The sequence below is a fragment of the Peromyscus maniculatus genome, chromosome 1 (assembly GCF_049852395.1).
Source record: "Peromyscus maniculatus bairdii isolate BWxNUB_F1_BW_parent chromosome 1, HU_Pman_BW_mat_3.1, whole genome shotgun sequence".
NCBI lineage: Eukaryota > Metazoa > Chordata > Mammalia > Rodentia > Cricetidae > Peromyscus > Peromyscus maniculatus.
In genome coordinates this window covers 184906658-184924539 of record NC_134852.1, presented here as the reverse complement: position 1 = coordinate 184924539, position 17882 = coordinate 184906658, and the positions used below count along the sequence as shown (strand labels likewise).

At 37.7% G+C, this 17882-nt stretch overlaps 1 protein-coding gene across 7 annotated transcripts in view; it reads left to right on the top strand.

Annotated features, from left to right (window-relative positions):
* Positions 1 to 17882, top strand: part of Atad1 (ATPase family AAA domain containing 1) — a 91341-nt gene that overhangs the window by 46831 nt on the left and 26628 nt on the right. For 4 of the 7 annotated variants that reach the window (XM_076562309.1, XM_076562316.1, XM_076562311.1 and 1 more), the window contains exons 2-5: positions 882 to 975; positions 3777 to 3951; positions 11605 to 11703; positions 15083 to 15203. In XM_076562309.1, coding sequence (XP_076418424.1) covers positions 3790 to 3951; positions 11605 to 11703; positions 15083 to 15203 — 382 coding nt within the window. In that variant the 5' untranslated portion in view covers positions 882 to 975; positions 3777 to 3789. The remainder of the gene's footprint in view (positions 1 to 881; positions 976 to 3776; positions 3952 to 11604; positions 11704 to 15082; positions 15204 to 17882) is intronic. The other 3 variants (XM_076562303.1, XM_076562322.1, XM_006996197.4) reach the window with 1 other exon arrangement.

The following is a 17882-nucleotide window of genomic DNA, read 5'->3' as shown; positions in this document are numbered from 1 at the left end:
GTTTAGGTTAATCTTGAACCCTGTGCAGCTCAGGTTAGCCTTGAACCTTAAGTCTTAAGTCTTTTGAGTGCTGAGATCCCTGGTTTTTTGTCACTGTACCCAGCTCTGACCCAAACTTTTGAAAAACAAAAACTTTATTGGAATGTCATGACTTTTCACAGATTAACAAAACCCTTATTCCACCTATTGGATTATTTTCAACTGTGTTTGCAGCTTTATTGGGATAAAGACAAAGGAAGTAAAATTTTCAGGTCCTTTGTGAAGCTGACTGTCATGTGTCCTATATTTGAAATCCATACTAATGGATAATACTATGGATACTAATCCATACTGTGATTTGTTACATGAGGCAATTATAATTTGGTGGCTAAGTTAGTTTCATTTTTTTCTTTAATAATTAATATAACTGCACTGTATTTTTGAGTACTATGTATTAGCCATTTTAGCACATTTTTGGAGATGTTTGGGAAGTTCTTATTGAGTGAACTACTTATCCTAGGCCAAAGTTTCTTTATCCAAAATGAGCTCTTTCAGTTACTCGTTTAAATAATTACTGTGATTTGAATGGCTCCTAACAGAGAAGTGTGAACACTGACTTGGAAATACTTTAGAAATCTGACAATGCTATTGGATGACTGAAAGAATTCAGAGGTTTTTCTCTACTTCACAGCTATAAACAAATATTAGAGCTGTTTCAAAGAAAGCCAATGAGAAGCATTTTAGATTAGCAGTAGTAAGAAAAGTGTTAGAGCTAGAAGGAACATGGATAAAATTAGTCTTTGCAATACCCACCTAGCACCTATCACTGAACAGTCTAGATTCTGGTTTATTTCTACATGAGTTAATATGTATGTATATTTTTTCTTCTCCCCTTCTCCCAGCACTTGCCAAGGCTTAAAGACATTGTTGGACACTGATATCCTATCTCCTAAAATGTGATAGTCACATCCTTCCTGCTAAGCTTATTTTGTGAAGGTACTGCCTTTGACACTGGAGTGAATTCCTGCTGTAAACCTGATTGTTGTAGTTGCTCAGAGATGTAACATATTTAAAAGTAGTCACATCACCTCCTTTCCCTCTGTTTGTGGGTGTATTCTTTTGTTTGTGATAAGCTCTTTTTTTTTCCTTCGAGACAGGGTTTCTTTGTGTAACAGTCTTGGCTGTCCTGGAACTCACTTTGTGGGTCAGGCTGGCCTCGAACTCAAAGATCCACCTATCTCTGACTCCCAAATGCTGGGATTAAAGGGACAGACGCACCACCACTGCCTGGCTGTGATAGATTTTTCTTATGTAACCTATTATTGTTGAGACAGGATCTCACTGTAGCCCAAGCTGTCCTACAACTCACTGTGCACTCCAGATAGGCCTCTAACTCCAGACAATCTGTCTCAGGCTCCCAAGTACAGGGATTCCATGCATGAGACATGTCCAGATCCTCCGTTCGTTTTCATGCCACTGTAGTCAGTCCATTATCCTTTCTTGTTCCCCTTCACCCTTCCCTTTAGAGTAGTGGTCCTCAACCTTCCAATGCTGTGACCCTTTAACACAATTCTTTATGTTGACCCCCATGAAATCACCATGTTGCTACTTCATGACTAATTTTGCTACTGTTATGAATCAACATGTAAATACCTGATATGCAGGATGTCTGATACATCTGTCACCCTAAAGGAGTCTCGACCTACAGGTTGAGAGTGCTGCTTTAGATCTTTTCTTTACCTCTTATTGTCCTTTGTGCTTTCATTCCCTACATTTATATTTCTAACTTTTATTTGTTTATTTGTGGGTTTTTTGTGTTTTTTTTTCACAGAGTTTCTCTTGTGTAACGTTGACTGTCCTAGAACTCGCTCAAAAATTAAATTTAAATATAGAACATGCTATATTGGTCTTTCTGATCCTGCTCATTTACTTACCATAATGCTCTCCAGTCTTCATTAATTTCCCTGAAAATGTGATCATTTCTTCTTTCTAGCTCACTAAATCCCATTGTGCACCACAATTTCTCCATCCATCCATTCATCTGTTGGTGAACATCTAGGCTAGTTCTAGTTCTGTAGCTTGGCTATTGGGAGTAGGTTAGCAAAAAGCATGATTGTGCAAGTATCTCCTGGTATGCTTACAGTTCTTTGGGTGTGTGGTATAGTTGGTCTCCATACTGATTTCTGTAGTAGTTGCAGCAACTTTCATACCCCCTAGTATTGTATAAACATGATTCCTGCTTCTGTACATCCTTACCAGCATTTGTTGTTTTATTGATGTTAGCCATTCTGACTGGGATGTGATGGAATGTCAAGGCAGTTTTAATTTGCACTTTTAATTTACCTCATTAGACTATCATTTAGTGATTGGGTGTTGTGTGTGTTTTTAAGTTTTTAAATGCTTTAAATAGTCTAGGTATTAAGCATTTGTCAGATGTATAGTTTGTTGTAGTTGGGCTTTCTTGTCCCGCCAGCTCACAAATAACTAAATGGAGACTTATTATTAATTATGAAAGCTTGACTTTAGCTTAGGCTTGTCCCACTAGTTCTTACAACTTAAATTAACCTGTTTCTATTAATCTACGTTCTGTTTAGTTGGCTTGTTACCTCTCCTTAATTCGGTATGTCCGACTCCCTCTGCATCTCCATGGCGACTCTCTCTTTTCCTCCCCCAGTCTTCTCTTTCCTGGAAGTTCTGCCTAGCTCTCCTGCCTAGCTATTGGCCGTTCTGCTTTTTATTACACAAATTACAGCAATATATCTTCACAGTGTACAACTATCCCACAACAGTTTGCAATTTTTTTCTCCAGCAAATACTGTAACCCTTTTCCCCTAAGCTGAAGACCAAACCAAGGATCTTGATTTGCTAGGCTAAATCCCCAGACCTCCAGACTAATTTTCTTGGTTCAAAATTTTTGAAAGTTCTCTTGCTTCATATTTACGTTGTTGTTGGAAGCAAAGGATGGTTCAAAGACTTTAATGTCACTTATCAATTAAGAAACCGTATATTTATTTCTGTGAGGCTGAGGCCAGCCTAGTCTACATAGCTAGTTCTAGGACACCCAGGGCTACTCAGAGAAACCCTGTCTCAAGAAACAAAAACCAAAACCAAAACAAACAACCAAAAAGGTGCATATTTAAATTTGAGCAGGTTTTAAAAACCTTAAATATAAGTATGTGAAACGAGTCAATTTGTAGTTAGATTTCACTCTCCAAAAACTACTTGGTATTTGTTGTGCACAATAGAATAAATGTATGCTCTTGGATTAGTAAAACTCTTGTTAACCTCCTTTTCTTCAGTTGGATTAATATTAAAATTATAGTTTTCCAGGTTCTCTGAAACATATCTAAAAGCTAAGAGTAACATAATATCTCCACTATACCTTCTTTTTTGTCCTCAAGACAGGGTTTCACTGTGTAGTTGTGACTGTCCTGGAACTCACTCTATAGACCAGGCTGGCCTCAAACTCACAGAGATCCACCTGCCTCTGCATCCTGAGTGCTGGCTTAAAGGCATGCACCACCGCACCAGGCTTCCACTATACTTTTTAATAAGTGTTCATCCTCTAACTAAACCTCTATCTATTATGTTTCAGTTTCTAAGGGAAGCTTTTAATTTGTTTGTTTACTTAACATTTAAAAAGATAGCTTTCCTTCAAATGAGACATTTTTTGAATGATAAGCAGTGTTTTATTTTGACCAGAAGTTAGTTTCTTTTACTTAGTTCAATCCACTTTCTCTCCCAATTTTAGCAAATACTGTTATTTCCTAGTGACTTTTCTTTTCTTTTTTTTTTAGGTTAATAGTCAAGATGGTACATGCTGAAGCCTTTTCTCGTCCATTGAGTCGGAACGAAGTTGTTGGTTTAATTTTCCGTTTAACAATATTTGGTGCAGTAACATACTTCACTATCAAATGGATGGTAGATGCGATTGACCCAACCAGAAAGCAGAAAGTAGAAGCTCAGAAACAGGTATGATTTCAGGGTATGAAGGTCATGTCTCCTATGCTAGCAAATATTTTTTTACCCAAGCTAAGATTATAAATGATGTGCAGAAATTCATTGGTACATCTTCTCAATATCAATCCTAAAAGTCTTTTTTACTCTGTAAATAAACATCAGAAGAAAAATGATGAATGAGAATATAGATTTTGTTGTTGTTTTATTTTTGTCTGATTGCTTTTTTTTTCTTCTCTCGTTTTATTGAAAATTGATTTTTCCCCCTCACATAATGTATCCTGATTCCAATTTCCCCTCTCTCTACTCCCAATTCTTTCCTACCTCCTCTCCTATCTGGATCCGCTCCCTTTCTGTCTCATTAGAAAACAAACAGGCTTCTAAGGGATAATAATAAAATAAAATATAATAATATAAAACAAAAACTTAACACATATAAATTGGATAAAACAAACAGAGGGAAAAGAGCCTAAGAAAAGACACAAGAATCAAAGACCTACTTGTTCACCCACTCAGGAATTCCATAACAACACTAAACTGGAAGCCATAATATATGTGCAGTACCTGGTGCAGACCTCTCCAGGCTTCAGTCTCTGAGTTCATATGAGCTGTTATCATGTTGATTTGATCGCATTGTAGAGCACGGTTCTCAATCTATAGGTTGTGCCCCACCAGAGGTGGGGTGGGCTGTTAAATGACCCTTTCATAGGGTTGTATATCAGATATCCTGCATAGTAGATATTTTCATTATGATTCCTAACTAGCAAAATTGCAGTTGTGAAGTAGCAATGAAAATAATTTTTTCGGGGGTCACTACAACATGAGGAACTCTATCAAAGGGTCACAGCATGAGGAAGGTTGAGAACCACTGATGTAGAGGGCTTGTTGGTGTCCTCCATTCCCTCTGGCTCTTCAGTGCTTTCTGTCTTCTCTTCCATATGATTCCCTGAGACCTGAGGTGGGGAGGAATTTGATGGAGACATCCATTTAGGGCTGAGTGTTGCAAGGTCTCTTGTTCTCTGCATAAAGTCTGTCTGTGGGTCTCTGTATTTGTTCTCTTGTGCTGCAGGAACAAGCTTCTGTGATGGTTCAGCAAGGCACTGGTCTATGAGCAAAGCAGAGTGTTGTTAGGAGTCATTTTATTGCAAGGTGTTTTTGTTTGTTTCAGAACAGTAGTATTTATTTTTACCCTAGGTCCCTGGGCTGTCTAGTCTCAAGTTCTTGGTCACTCAAGTCCCAAGCAGTGTCAGGTGTGGGTTCCATCTTGTGGAGGGGGCCTTAAGTCAAATCAGATATGTTAGTTACTCCCACAAGCTTTGTGCCACCATTGCCCTAGCTTTAGTGGCCAGCAGATCTTGCACACAAGGTATCATCGTAGATCAGGGTTTGTGGCTGGGTTGGTGTTTTATTGTAGCACGAATCTTAAAAGGTCTTATTAATAAAAACAAACCTGGAGCCAGGTACTGGGGTCAGTGCTGGAAGATCAGAGAAGCAGAACCAGCCACAGCCACCTCACCTTGCCAATTCCTCAGCTGATCCTGTTTCCTCAGACTGGAAGCCTCTGAGTCCTCATCCAGAATGACTCTCAGCTGAACTGCTGCTCAAAAGCCTAAGAGCTTAACCAGCTCTAGTTCCTGGTTTTCACACCTTATATACCTTTCTGCTTTCTGCCATCACTTCCTGGGATTAAAGGTGTGCATCACCATGCCTGGCTGTTTCCAGTGTCCCTTTGAACTCACAGAGATCCAGACGGCTCTCTGCCTCTGGAATGCTAGGATTAAAGGCGTATGTGCCACCGTTTTTTTTTTTTTGGTCTCTATATCTAGTGGCTGTTCTGTTCTCTGACCCCAGATAAGTTTATTAGGATGCACAATATATTGGGGGACACAATATATCACCACATTTTATGTTCCCCATTTGGTAGCATGCTTATGTACCTTCCTGTACCAGAGATGCTAGAATGTAGAGGTGAAGGCTCCATGTAATCACCAGCCCGACCTCTCCCTGTTCAGTGTGTTGTGTAGATGTTGTCTTAAGCAATGGAGCCTTTCTGTCAGTTCATGGAGAATAACCTATAATCTTGGCAACAGCCTGGGTTGTTTAGGGATTCCTATGGTACCCTTTTGGCTAACTACTCCATTAGGTGTAACCCAGTCCTGGTATTGAAAGCTTCATTTGTAATGAGATGTTTAGTTGGCACTCTGTCTCCCCCATTATTTGATGATTTCATTTAGATCACTTTCATATATGTATATATTTTAGTAAGTTTCTACTGTAGTAGGTTTTAATACTATCCCTCAAATGGCCCTTAATTTTAGCTCTCTCTCCCTGTATTTCCTCCCTTTTCCCCCATCTCCACTTGATCCTCCCAGCCCCCTATCGTCCAAGTCCATCCATCACTGTCTAGTCTATTTCCCTTTTTTAGGGAGATCTATCTGTTCCACTAGTCCATTACTCTATACCTAACCTCTGTGGTTCTGTGGATTGTAGCTTGTTTATCATTGACTTAACAGCTGATATCCACATATAAGTGATATATTTGTCTTTCTGGATCTGGGATACCTACTCAGGATGATTTTTTTTTTTTTAAGCTCCACCATTTGCCTGCAAGTTGCATGGTTTCTTTTATTTTTTCTTTGTTTTGAAACAGCTGAGTAATGCTCCATTGTATAAATGTACCACATTTTCTTTATTCATTTTCCTATTGAAGGATATCTAAGTTGTTTCTGTTTAGAGTTGAGTTTTGTGCAGGGTGATAAGTATAGATCTGTTTGCATTCTTCTATATGCAGAAATCCAGTTTGACCAGCACCATTTGTGAAGGGTGCTGTCTTTTTTTCCCAGTGTGTATTTCTGTTTCTGTGTTTTTTGCTTGTTTTTTTTAATCAAAAATCAGGTGTCCGTCCATAGGTATGTGGATTTATGTCTAGGTCTTCAGTTTGATTCCATTGATCAATGTGTCTTTTTTTGTGTGTCAGTACCATACTGTCTTTGTTACTAAAGCTTTGTAGTACAGCTTGGAATTGGGGATGGTGATGTCTCTAGCAGTTCTTTTATTATTCAGGATAGTTATAGCTATCCTGGGTTTTTTTTTTTTTTTTCGAGACAGGGTTTCTCTGTGTAGCTTTGCGCCTTTCCTGGAACTCACTTGGTAGCCCAGGCTGGCCTCGAACTCACAGAGATCCGCCTGGCTCTGCCTCCCGAGTGCTGGGATTAAAGGCGTGCGCCACCACCGCCCGGCTTATCCTGGGTTTTTGTGTTCCCATATGGACCTGAAAATTGTCCTTTCATTATCTGTGGAGAATTGTATTGGAATTTTGATGAAGATTGCATTAAACTTGCATATTGTTTTTGGTAGCATGGCTGTTTTTATTATATTAAACCTACCGGTTCATTAGCATGGGAGATCTTTCTATCTTGATGTCTTCTTCAGTGTCTTAAAGTTTTTATCATACAACAAGTCTTTCACTTGCTTGGTTAGAGTTACCCCAAGGTGGAAATACAGTTGTTGGTTTGTTTGTTTGTTTTTTTAAAAACAATATTCTTTTTTGTTTGTTTGTTTGTTTTGTGAGACAGGGTTTCTCTGTGAAACAGTCTTGGCTATCCTGGAACTCACTCTGTAGACCAGGCTGGCCTTGAATAAAACAATATTCTTATTAGAATATTTTCATCAGGAACATGATAGAAATGAATATCGATGAAAATCTTTAGCAGAGCAAACACAAATAATTATTTTTGGCAACAGTAAACATTTTGCTTTGTATGGCATTTAAATTTGTAAACACTAATAAACTTAGACTTAAGTTTTATTAGACTTAAGTCTTAGACTTGGTACATACACCACCCCAAATTCTGTTAGCTTAAGAATGTTACTGGTTATAATTTGACTGTTTTCAGCTGCTGTCTCTTATGACCATTTCTTTACTAGGTTGAGACGTGTGTTTGATTTCTGTTCATTCTTTGAAAAAAAGGTTTAAAGAAGTCTTTCAGCTTTTTCTTGCTATTGAGGACAAGATGTTTCTACTCATGGCTTCTTAGGTTTATTTTATGAGTTATGACTGATTCATTTAATGAACACTTACATAAAAAGAGATGACATTTGCTTTTTCAAATGCTATAGACAGGCATGGGAGACAGATATAAATAAGTAGCTGTTTTACACATTAGGCATCATACCTAATTAGTAAAAAGTGAAAACCACAGTTTCATAAATATCATAGTAAATATGTTTCTGAAAAGAGTTTGGACATTTGTAAATTTATTGCCTGAATTTGGCTATAAAATAATTGGTGAGACGTCTAGCTTGTATTGTCAGCCTATTTTCACTATTTTAATACTCTGTGAAGTCTGATCAATATAGGGTTCTTTTATTTTATTTATTTTTTTTGGAGGGGGTCTTGCCAACAACAGAAATTTTTTTTTCTCACAGTTTTTAATACTTAAAGTTTGAAATACTTAAGGATCCAGCGTAGTTGAGCTTGTGAGGCTTCTTCTGGGTACAATATAGGGGTTGTTTGTTGTTTGAGTTTTTTCGAGACTTGTAGCCCTGGTTGGCCTGGAACTCACTATGTAAACCATGCTGGCCTGGAACTCATAAATACTCTCTTTTTTACCAAATGCTGAGATTAAAGCTGTATGCCAGCATGCTTGACTGTTATGTTGCTAAATTAATTTTAAAAGAAATTAATTTGATTGTGTACCTGAATGTAACCATGTATCTCTTCCCCATCCCTCACACCTCTTCTCCCCCCCAACACCCTCAAATCGTGGAAATCAGTTGAAGACTTAGGTCAGAATTTGATAAATTTTTTTTATTTTATCATTTTTGCAGTTTTTGGTAACAGGGCTTTGCATTTCATTGTATTTTTTTTTAAAAGATTTATTTTTATTTGTGTAAGTGTATATGAATGTAGGTTCCTATGGTAGCCTGAAGAGTTGTCAGATTTCCTAGAAGTGGAGTCAACAGGTAGTTGTTAGCTACGGGTGTGGGTGCTGAGAACCAGCTTAGGTCCTCTGGGTAGGCCCTAAGCATTCTTCACTGCTGAGCCGTCTCTCCAGCTCCAGAGCTTTTAGATAAAGAGTTTGTCCTTTTTTCTTTTCTGTGAACTCTTGAAATACTCATGTAGAAGACCCTATATGAATGGATTATTATAATTAAGACTTACTTGAAAACTATATATATATATATAGTGCTATATATATATATATGGTGCTAAATGTCAGCCAGCCCCAATTAGATACTTTCCTCTATAAGAGTTACTGTGGCCAGACAGTGGTGGCACATGCCTTTAATCCTACCACTTGGGAGATCTCTGTGAGTTCGAGGCCAGCCTGGTCTACAGAGTGAGTTCTAGGACAGCCAGAGGCTATGCAGAGAAACCCTGTCTTTTTTTGTTTGTTTGTTTGTTTGTTTTTTCAAAAGAGTTATGGTATCTCTTCACAGCAATAGAAACCCTAGCTAGGACAGCAGGTACTAACTACTTCTTAGGCTTAAAGAGGTTATCTGTTTGCCCAGAACTGGAGGTACAGATGGTTGTGAGCCATGATTTGGGTGTTGGAAGTCAAACCTGGGTCCTCTGGAAGAGGAGTCACTGCTCTTAATGACTGAGCCATCAACTTAACTCCTCTTTTTACCTTTCCTGTCATTGTTATCAACACAACCTAAATCATAAATGGAATTGCTGTTGCAGGAGATAGATGGTAAATGATGTTGTATTTTCCATTTTTATAAACTATTTTTGGTTGTGAGCCTAGCCTTTAACGGCTGAGCCATCTCTCCAGCCCTATTTTTATAAACTATATTTTAACTTAAAAACATTTATTTTTGTTGTGCATGTGAACACATCACACACACACACCTGCAGTAGAAATGTGATGGACATCACAGAACAACCGGTGGGCGTCTGTTCTCTCCCTCCATCATGTGGGTCCTGGGGATCAAATATAGGTCTTTAGCCTTCACAGCAAGCTCCATTACCTGCTGAACCATCTCACTAGCTCGCAATGTAATTTTTACTTAGGAAATTCCATGTATTAGTAAAGGCTATTATTTATAGTAGACAGTTGTGACATACAATAACGTTTTCAAGGCAGCTAGTTAATAAGAAAAGACTTGATATTTCTCAGTTTCTGTACTTTTGACATTTTGGGCCTGATAATTCTTTGGGATGTGGGCAGGGGCTTCTGTGTCATGCCTTGACTGACTATATCAGTGGTTCTCAACCTTCCTAATGCTGTGACCCAGTTCCTCATGTTGTGGTGACCCCAACCATAAAATTACTTCATTGCTACTTTATAACTATGATTTTGCTACTTTTAGGAATTGTAAATATCATTACGTTACAGGATATCTGATATGAGACCCCATATGAAAGGGTCTTTAGACCTCCAAAGGGATCATAACTCACAGGTTGAGAAACCATTGGACTAGATACTGATAACACCATGTCCTCCTCGTCTCCAAGTGTGATAGACAAGTATTTTTGACGTTGTCAAATGTCGCCTGGGAAATATAATGTCCCTGGTTGAAATCCACTTTTTTTTTTGAGTCTTGCCTGTACAAGGCGTACAGGGAAGAATACATTATTGTCTTAATAAGTGCTAAAATAGATACCTTTAATAGCTGACACAAAAGCTTTATTTATAGATAGTGAAAGAAGGTATGCATGTTCAAGAGATTAAGGAGGGGGCTGGAGAGATGGCTCAGTGGTTAAGAGCACGCTGTTCTTCCCAAGGTCCTGAGTTCAAATTCCAGCAACCACATGCTGGCTCACAACCATCAGTAGTGGGATCTGATGCTGTCTTCTAGCATAAAGTTGTATATGTAGATAGAGCACTCATATACATAAAATAAAACTTAAAACTTTAAAAGTACACATGTACAAACACTTCTTGCTTGTGGATATCTTAAGTTCAAGGAAATTGGATATCTGTTTCAGATACTTGATTAACATAAGGAAAGAAACTCAGTTGTCTATTGTTTGATATTAATTCATTGGGCTTCTATACTGACAACTCTACCTGTAACTGTCATCATAATCCTACTAGGAAAGAAAACAAATTACCCAGAGGTCTCTAGGGAGCCAAGGGAGCTTGAACTGATCTCTTCAATCATGTGTTCTATTCCCCCCTCCCTCCCTCCCTATCCTTCTCTCCCTTCCTCCTTCTCTCCTCTCTCCTCTCTCTCTCTCTCTCTCTCTCTCTCTCTCTCTCTCTCTCTCTCTCTCTCTCTCTCTCTCTCTCACACACACACACACACACACACACACACAGACACACCCCTTTTGAGACTGGTCTCATGTAGCCCAAGATGACCTTGAACTTGCTTGGTAGCAAAGGATGACCTTAAGCCCTTCTGCCTCAGCCATGGTATTACAGACATTACTGTGCCCAGCTCTCACTCAGTCCTCAGCCTCCCAAGTTCTGAGTTTTTTCCTACTACTGTGTGTGCTGAGCTTTCATTTCTCAAAAGCTGGTTAAATTTTCTTGGTTTTAGTAGAGTAGACCCTAAGTTGTTTTTTTTTAACCCCAAAGTCACAAGGGTCCTAGAGTATCCCTGGAAAAGTATTATCTCTTCTGCTCATTACTGTTCAGAATTCTGTTTTATCTGTTTTGAACTGTCAGTGTCTAAATAACAAATCAAAGCCTGCTTGTTTTTTTTCCTTTCTAGGCAGAAAAACTGATGAAGCAAATTGGTGTGAAAAATGTGAAGCTTTCAGAATATGAAATGAGTATTGCTGCTCATCTAGTAGACCCTCTTAATATGCATGTATGTATCTTTAATCTTGTTTTACTTTTACTTTTTTCGGGGTGGGGGGATCTGGCAGTCTGTGTCAAAGATCTGAAAGACCATGTCTAATTTCAGAGGGTCTCTAAGAGGAGTCAAGAGGGACTCAGCATGTTGCCAACACATATGTGATTCATTGCATGAGTTAGATACAAGACAGAGCAGCAATGGAAAAAAAGAGTGGATCAGAGCCTGGAGAAAGCTGGGCACTTTCCTAGGAGTGCTTTCCAAGTGCTGTCACAAGACCGTGTCCATTATTGTATCATGCCAGGACAACATGTACCGGTGTCATCACCAGAAAGGTTACTGGAGACTTAATCCAGTGTTTTTCCTGGGGCCTGTTCATATAGACTCCTTTTCCATATGTGTATCAAAATTCTGTACTCCTACAGGAAAAGATATATTCTCCATAAACCATATTGTTAGGCAGTTTGGGGACAGTGAGCTGTTTTTATCAAGGAATGGTAGGAAATTTCTCCAAATCTAAGTTTCCAGATAGTAGCCAAGGACCAGCTTGTTAAAGATATTGTCTGAAGCCTGCTGTGTTAACTTGGCACACAAAAGCTTAGTGAAATTCGTGCAGTGTAGGAAACTTGTATAATCATATGGTCTTTAATTGGAGAGTTTAGTCTAGATTTCCTAATTTTTTTAAAATGGTAAACAACATAGGATCCTGAATACCAGGTTTTCTAAGAACTCATTGCCTCTGCAGGTGATTTCATGTATTATCCTCAAGGATAATATAACATATAATATAATAGTATTTGTTTACTTACTTGGTAAAGTTTTTGAAGATCAGAGTAATATAATTTATAAATTTCAGGTTACTGTATAAATATAGCAACAGATATATAGAATATACTTAGCTAACACATTAATGCTATGTTGCTATAAATTTGTAGAATGAAATATGATAGCTGCATGTCTAAGTCTAGAAAATAAAAATCTGTGTCTTTATTATATGTATATGCAGAGATATATACATAGTCTAGAATTAAGCCCTGCTTTATTTTTACTTAGAAATTTCCAGTATCAATATTTTGTGAGGAGGAGAGGCAACTGTATTTGTTTGTGAATAAGGATGTACTAATAAACAATATTTTGTTTTGATTACAACTAGCGTTCTTTATATTTGTCTACTGGTTTGTTCCCCTGGCCCAAGCTTAAAGAGAGTAAATACATTGTAAAGTATTGCCTCTGACTTGATCATTTACTGTGCTAGCTAGGTTCACTCTTCCTTTTTTATTTATTTGTTCTATGTGTGTGTGTATGTGGTGCTTGGTGCTGGAGATTGAACTTAGAGCCTCACAAATGTTAGTGAGCAGTTTTAACCAAGACCTCCCTATAATTTATTTTATTTTTACATTTTTATGTATTTATTTTTTGTGCATTAGTGTTTTCTTTGCATGTATTTCTGTGCATCACATGCTTGCCTAGTGCCTATAGAGGCCAGAAGGCATCAGATCCCCTGGAACTGAAGTTATAGATGGCAGTGAACTGCCATGTGGGTTCTGGCAATCAAACCTGGCTCTTCTGGAAGATAAGCCAGTGCTCGAAACTACTGAGCCATCTCTCCAGCATACCACCCACACCCTTATTATTTTTAAAAGTGGAGTGTAGAAGATTTTAAGATTTTTCATTTTTCTTTTTTTTTTCTCCCCTTCAAGATAGGGTTTTCTCTATGTAGAACCTGGCTGACCTGGAACTTACTCTGTAGACCAGGCTAGCTTCAAATTCAGAGATCCACCTGCCTCTGCTTCCCAAGTGCTGGGATTAATGACTTAGAAGATTTTTCAATACTGTTTTTTTCTTTTTCTTTTTGGTTTTTCGAGACAGGGTTTCTCTGTGTAGCCCTGACTGTCCTGGAATTCACTGTGTAGACCAAGCTGGCCTCAAATCCACAGAGATCTGCCTGCCTATGCCTCCTGAGTGCTGGGATTAAAGGCATGTACCACCACTGCCCAGCTTTTTCTATTATATATATATATATATATATATATATATATATATATATATATATATATATATAATATATACCTACTTATGATTTACTAAGATTCTTCCTATTTTTTTTTTAAAGATTTATTTATTTATTATGTATACAGTGTTCTGGCATGTATGCTTGCATGCCAGAAGAGGGCACCAAATCACATAAATGGTTGTGAGACACCATGTGGTTTCTGGGAATTGAACTCAGGGCCTCTGGAAAAGAAGCTAGTGCTCTTAACCTCTGAGCCATCTCTTCAACCCCTGATTCTTCTTATTTTTTGACAGTTTTGTTTACTTATTTTTTTGTGTGTGTATGTATATGGCATGAATTTGTGTGTATATGAGTCTTTGCATGTGCGTGTGAACATGAATATGAAGTTATGTATGTATACATGGATGTGGAGGTCAGAGGTTGACATCAGGTGGCTTTAATCACTTTCTACTTTATTTATTGAGACAAGGGGCCCTTGCTAGATCCAAAGCATGTGGGTCCGGCTGAGTCTAGCAGGCCAGCTTCCCCAGAAGCCTCTGCCTCCTAACTGTTAGAATTAGCCCCACTTGCCTTTATGTGGATTCTAGAGATCCGAACTCTTTGTTCTCATGTTATCTTCCTGAGCTCAACAGTTGTTCTTTTCATGAATACAAATTGCAAGTTCAATTTGGTGGGTATACATCTTATTTCTAAAACTGATTTCTGTTGTGTTTCACAATGAATGTAATTACATTCACAGTGAATTCTTCCCTGGTAGCCAGTGCTAAGTTATTTGTGTAAGTTTGCTCTTCAGTCTTTTTTGTTGTTTGTTTGTTTGTTTTTCGAGACAAGTTTTTTCTGTGTAACAGTCTTGGCTGTCCTGGAACTCACTTTTGTAGATCAGGCTGGCCTCAAACTCACAGAGATCCTCCTGCCTCTGCCTCTTGAGTGCTGGGATTAAAGGCATACACCACCATCGTCTCACTGTTCTCAGTCTTTTTTTTATATCAGAGTGTTTCTTTCTCTTGTGTGGAATGAGTTTGCCTTATTCAATCTTTACAGGTTTTGCATGTGTGTGCTTTTTGTTTTCCTGTTGCTGGAGTTGAACCCTGCAACAGAGCTTTGTATGCTAGGCAAGGTCTCCTGCTCCTGAGCAATGCTTTCAGCATGGTGTTTTTCTCAGTAATAAATTGTTAAATTCTTTTTCCCCCAATGTCATAGAATATATTAATTTAGTTACTCCCATGAAAAGTTTATTTTTATTTTTATCTACAGCTTTAACCTTTTATTCACATGCAATTATCAAATTATAAACTAGTTTGCCTTTGGGAGGGGTGCCTGTGTGTGCATGCTCACATGTATATAAGTTGTGAAATTAATGTTCACTTTAACTTTTGCCAGGTTACATGGAGTGATATAGCAGGTTTAGATGATGTCATTACAGATCTGAAGGACACAGTCATCTTACCTATCAAAAAGAAGCATTTGTTTGAGAATTCCAGGCTTCTGCAGCCTCCAAAAGGTACTGTTAGTGTATGAATTTGCCTAAGCTTTGAGAGGCTAGAAAACATGGAGTTTTTTTTGCCTTTAGGGACTATTTTCCATGAAATCAGATTCTTAGTAGAATGCTGAGATCCAATGAATTGTTATATAAAGAATTTTAAAATATTCACTTATTCTTCCACTTTTGAAATTTTGGTGAATTCTACTTCCTATAAGACAACTGTACAATAATCCCTTTATTTGAAATGCTTGTCTACTCTATGTAAATAAATTTGTCACTACTGAAGATCATCTCAAATTTGGATTTGTTTGTTTATGCATGTGTTATTACTAATCTTTTAGTGACTTATAGCATTTAACCATGCAAAGCTTTTATAAAAAAAAATAATCTGCACCTGTGTGGCCTGGGCAGGCGTCTCCATGACGGGTAAGGTGACCTGCTGACATCCCACACAACCTAAGTCAGAAGCTCATTTTTTAATAAAAGGGGGACCTGTAGGTCCCTGGTCCCTGTTTTGGGTAACTGTTGCCTTGCTTGCGGACCTTGACCTTGATATCCTCCCTATGCTAATTCCCTGCCAGGTTCCACCCTCCTGAATGCTTAAGGGAAGTTCCTTGTCTATGTATCCTGAATAATAGGCGTTAACAGCTTAGATGCAAGATTGTAAAACATCAGTAGTGAACTTCTGCCCTCCGGGGTCCTCCCATTGTGCTGTAAGCCTGTATTTAAGACCTCCTCCCCACTTCAAGAAATGACATTCGGCATTTAAAATTAAAAACACACACACACACACACACACACACACACATATATAAAATTGAATGAATACTGCAAATATAATCTATGAATACCACAAATGTGATTAATATCATGAGTGTAATTTAAAAAATAAATAAATAATAAAAAAATCCATCTTAGCTGATCCTATATAAGTATAGGTAGATGTGGTGATACATGCCTGTAATCCCAGCATCAGAGAGGGAGACTGTCTAGGGGGAAAAGGCACAAAGATTAACCTTTAAAGAGGGTGTGAATTTTTAAGCTTTTATAGAAGAAAACATTTTTTTATTTGTTGGATCTGTTGTGGAAGTATCAGATTAGTTCAGGGAATCTGAAAAGTTTGCACAGTGTCTCACTACTTATAGAGCTGTATATTACTCAGAATACATGTTAATGCCATGGAGACCACTTGAGCAAAAAGAGAAGAGGTGCTGCTTTGAATAGCCTTGCTAGCTAATAATAGCCTTGATTCATTGCTAATGTTAGGAGACTATTTGAGTGTTGGTGAAACAGCATCCATACAGGAATGTAATGGGTAATTCCAATGATAGCACTCAAACACTACTGTAAGACTTAGGATCCTGGTCACAAAATGAGACATTGACATCTCCTCACATGCACTTTGTCATAGCTCCATCTACCAGAGGATTATGACACTTAAAAGCTTTTATTGCACCTTTAATTCTTAGATATTAATAGTTGCATAGTTGAGAATACTAATTATAATTTGTAATGAGAAATAGTTGGGAAACTTTAATCTGCTAAGAATTAATACAGCTACAACCATGGGTAAAATATTCAAAGTGATAAATGTATACTTTGAAGCGAGTCAGATTCTTAAGGTACTGTGTATATTTGTAAAGTGATGGTGTAGGTGAAAGTGTATAAAATACAGGAGCTTTTGTATCAGTACTTTGTTTTAAAAACTGAGATTTAATTAACAGATATACAAAAGTTTGCGGCTAGTTAGATTTGCATTCCACTTTAAAATGTGATCCTAAATGTATTTTCAGCATTAAATGAAATGACATTACCTTACTATTCTTTATTGTTTTACGTGGCTACCCCACAAAACAGTGTCAGTAGATATTGTAAGCACCTAAATGACTTAGTTAAACATTGCAAAGAAGAGCCAGGCATGGTGGCACATGCCTGAAGTCTCAGTACTCTGGAGTGCAAGTGTGAGGCCAGCTTGAGCTGTGTATGTGTGTAGCAAAACCTTTCAAAAGAAAAGATTGCTTGAAAATATTGACAATTACTGATGACAAAGCTTAGAGATCTAAATTTTAAAATAGGCTTTTTAGAAAGCTTAGTTTAAAATAATTAAACTTGGGTTGGTGGATATTACAATTTTAATCTTAAAAAATGAAAACCAGTGGGAAAAATATGTGTATACTTAAGGAAGAGTTTGAACATTATTTTGAAGTGAAAAAAAAAATGGTTAAGTTTGTGGAAACAAGTTCTTTCTATCTATCTATCTATCTATCTATCTATCTATCTATCTATCTATCTATCTATCTATCTATCTGCCTATCCTTTATCTCTCCCTCTCTCTCTCTCTCTCTCTCTCTCTCATCTATCTGCCTGCCTATCCTTTGTTTGTTTGTTTATTTATTTATTTGTGTATGTGTGTGTATGTATATGTATGTATGTTTCAGATAGGGTTTCTGTATAGCTCTGGCTGCCCTGGAACTTGCTGGCATAAAAGATGTACACAGCCACCACCCAAAATTTTTATTTAAAAATATTTAAAGTAATTTTTTTTTTTTTTTTTTTTTTTGGTTTTTCGAGACAGGGTTTCTCTGTGTAGCTTTGTGCCTTTCCTGGATCTCACTCTGTAGACCAGGCTGGCCTCGAACTCACAAAGATCCTCCTGCCTCTGCCTCCCAAGTGCTAGGATTAAAGGCGTGTGCCACC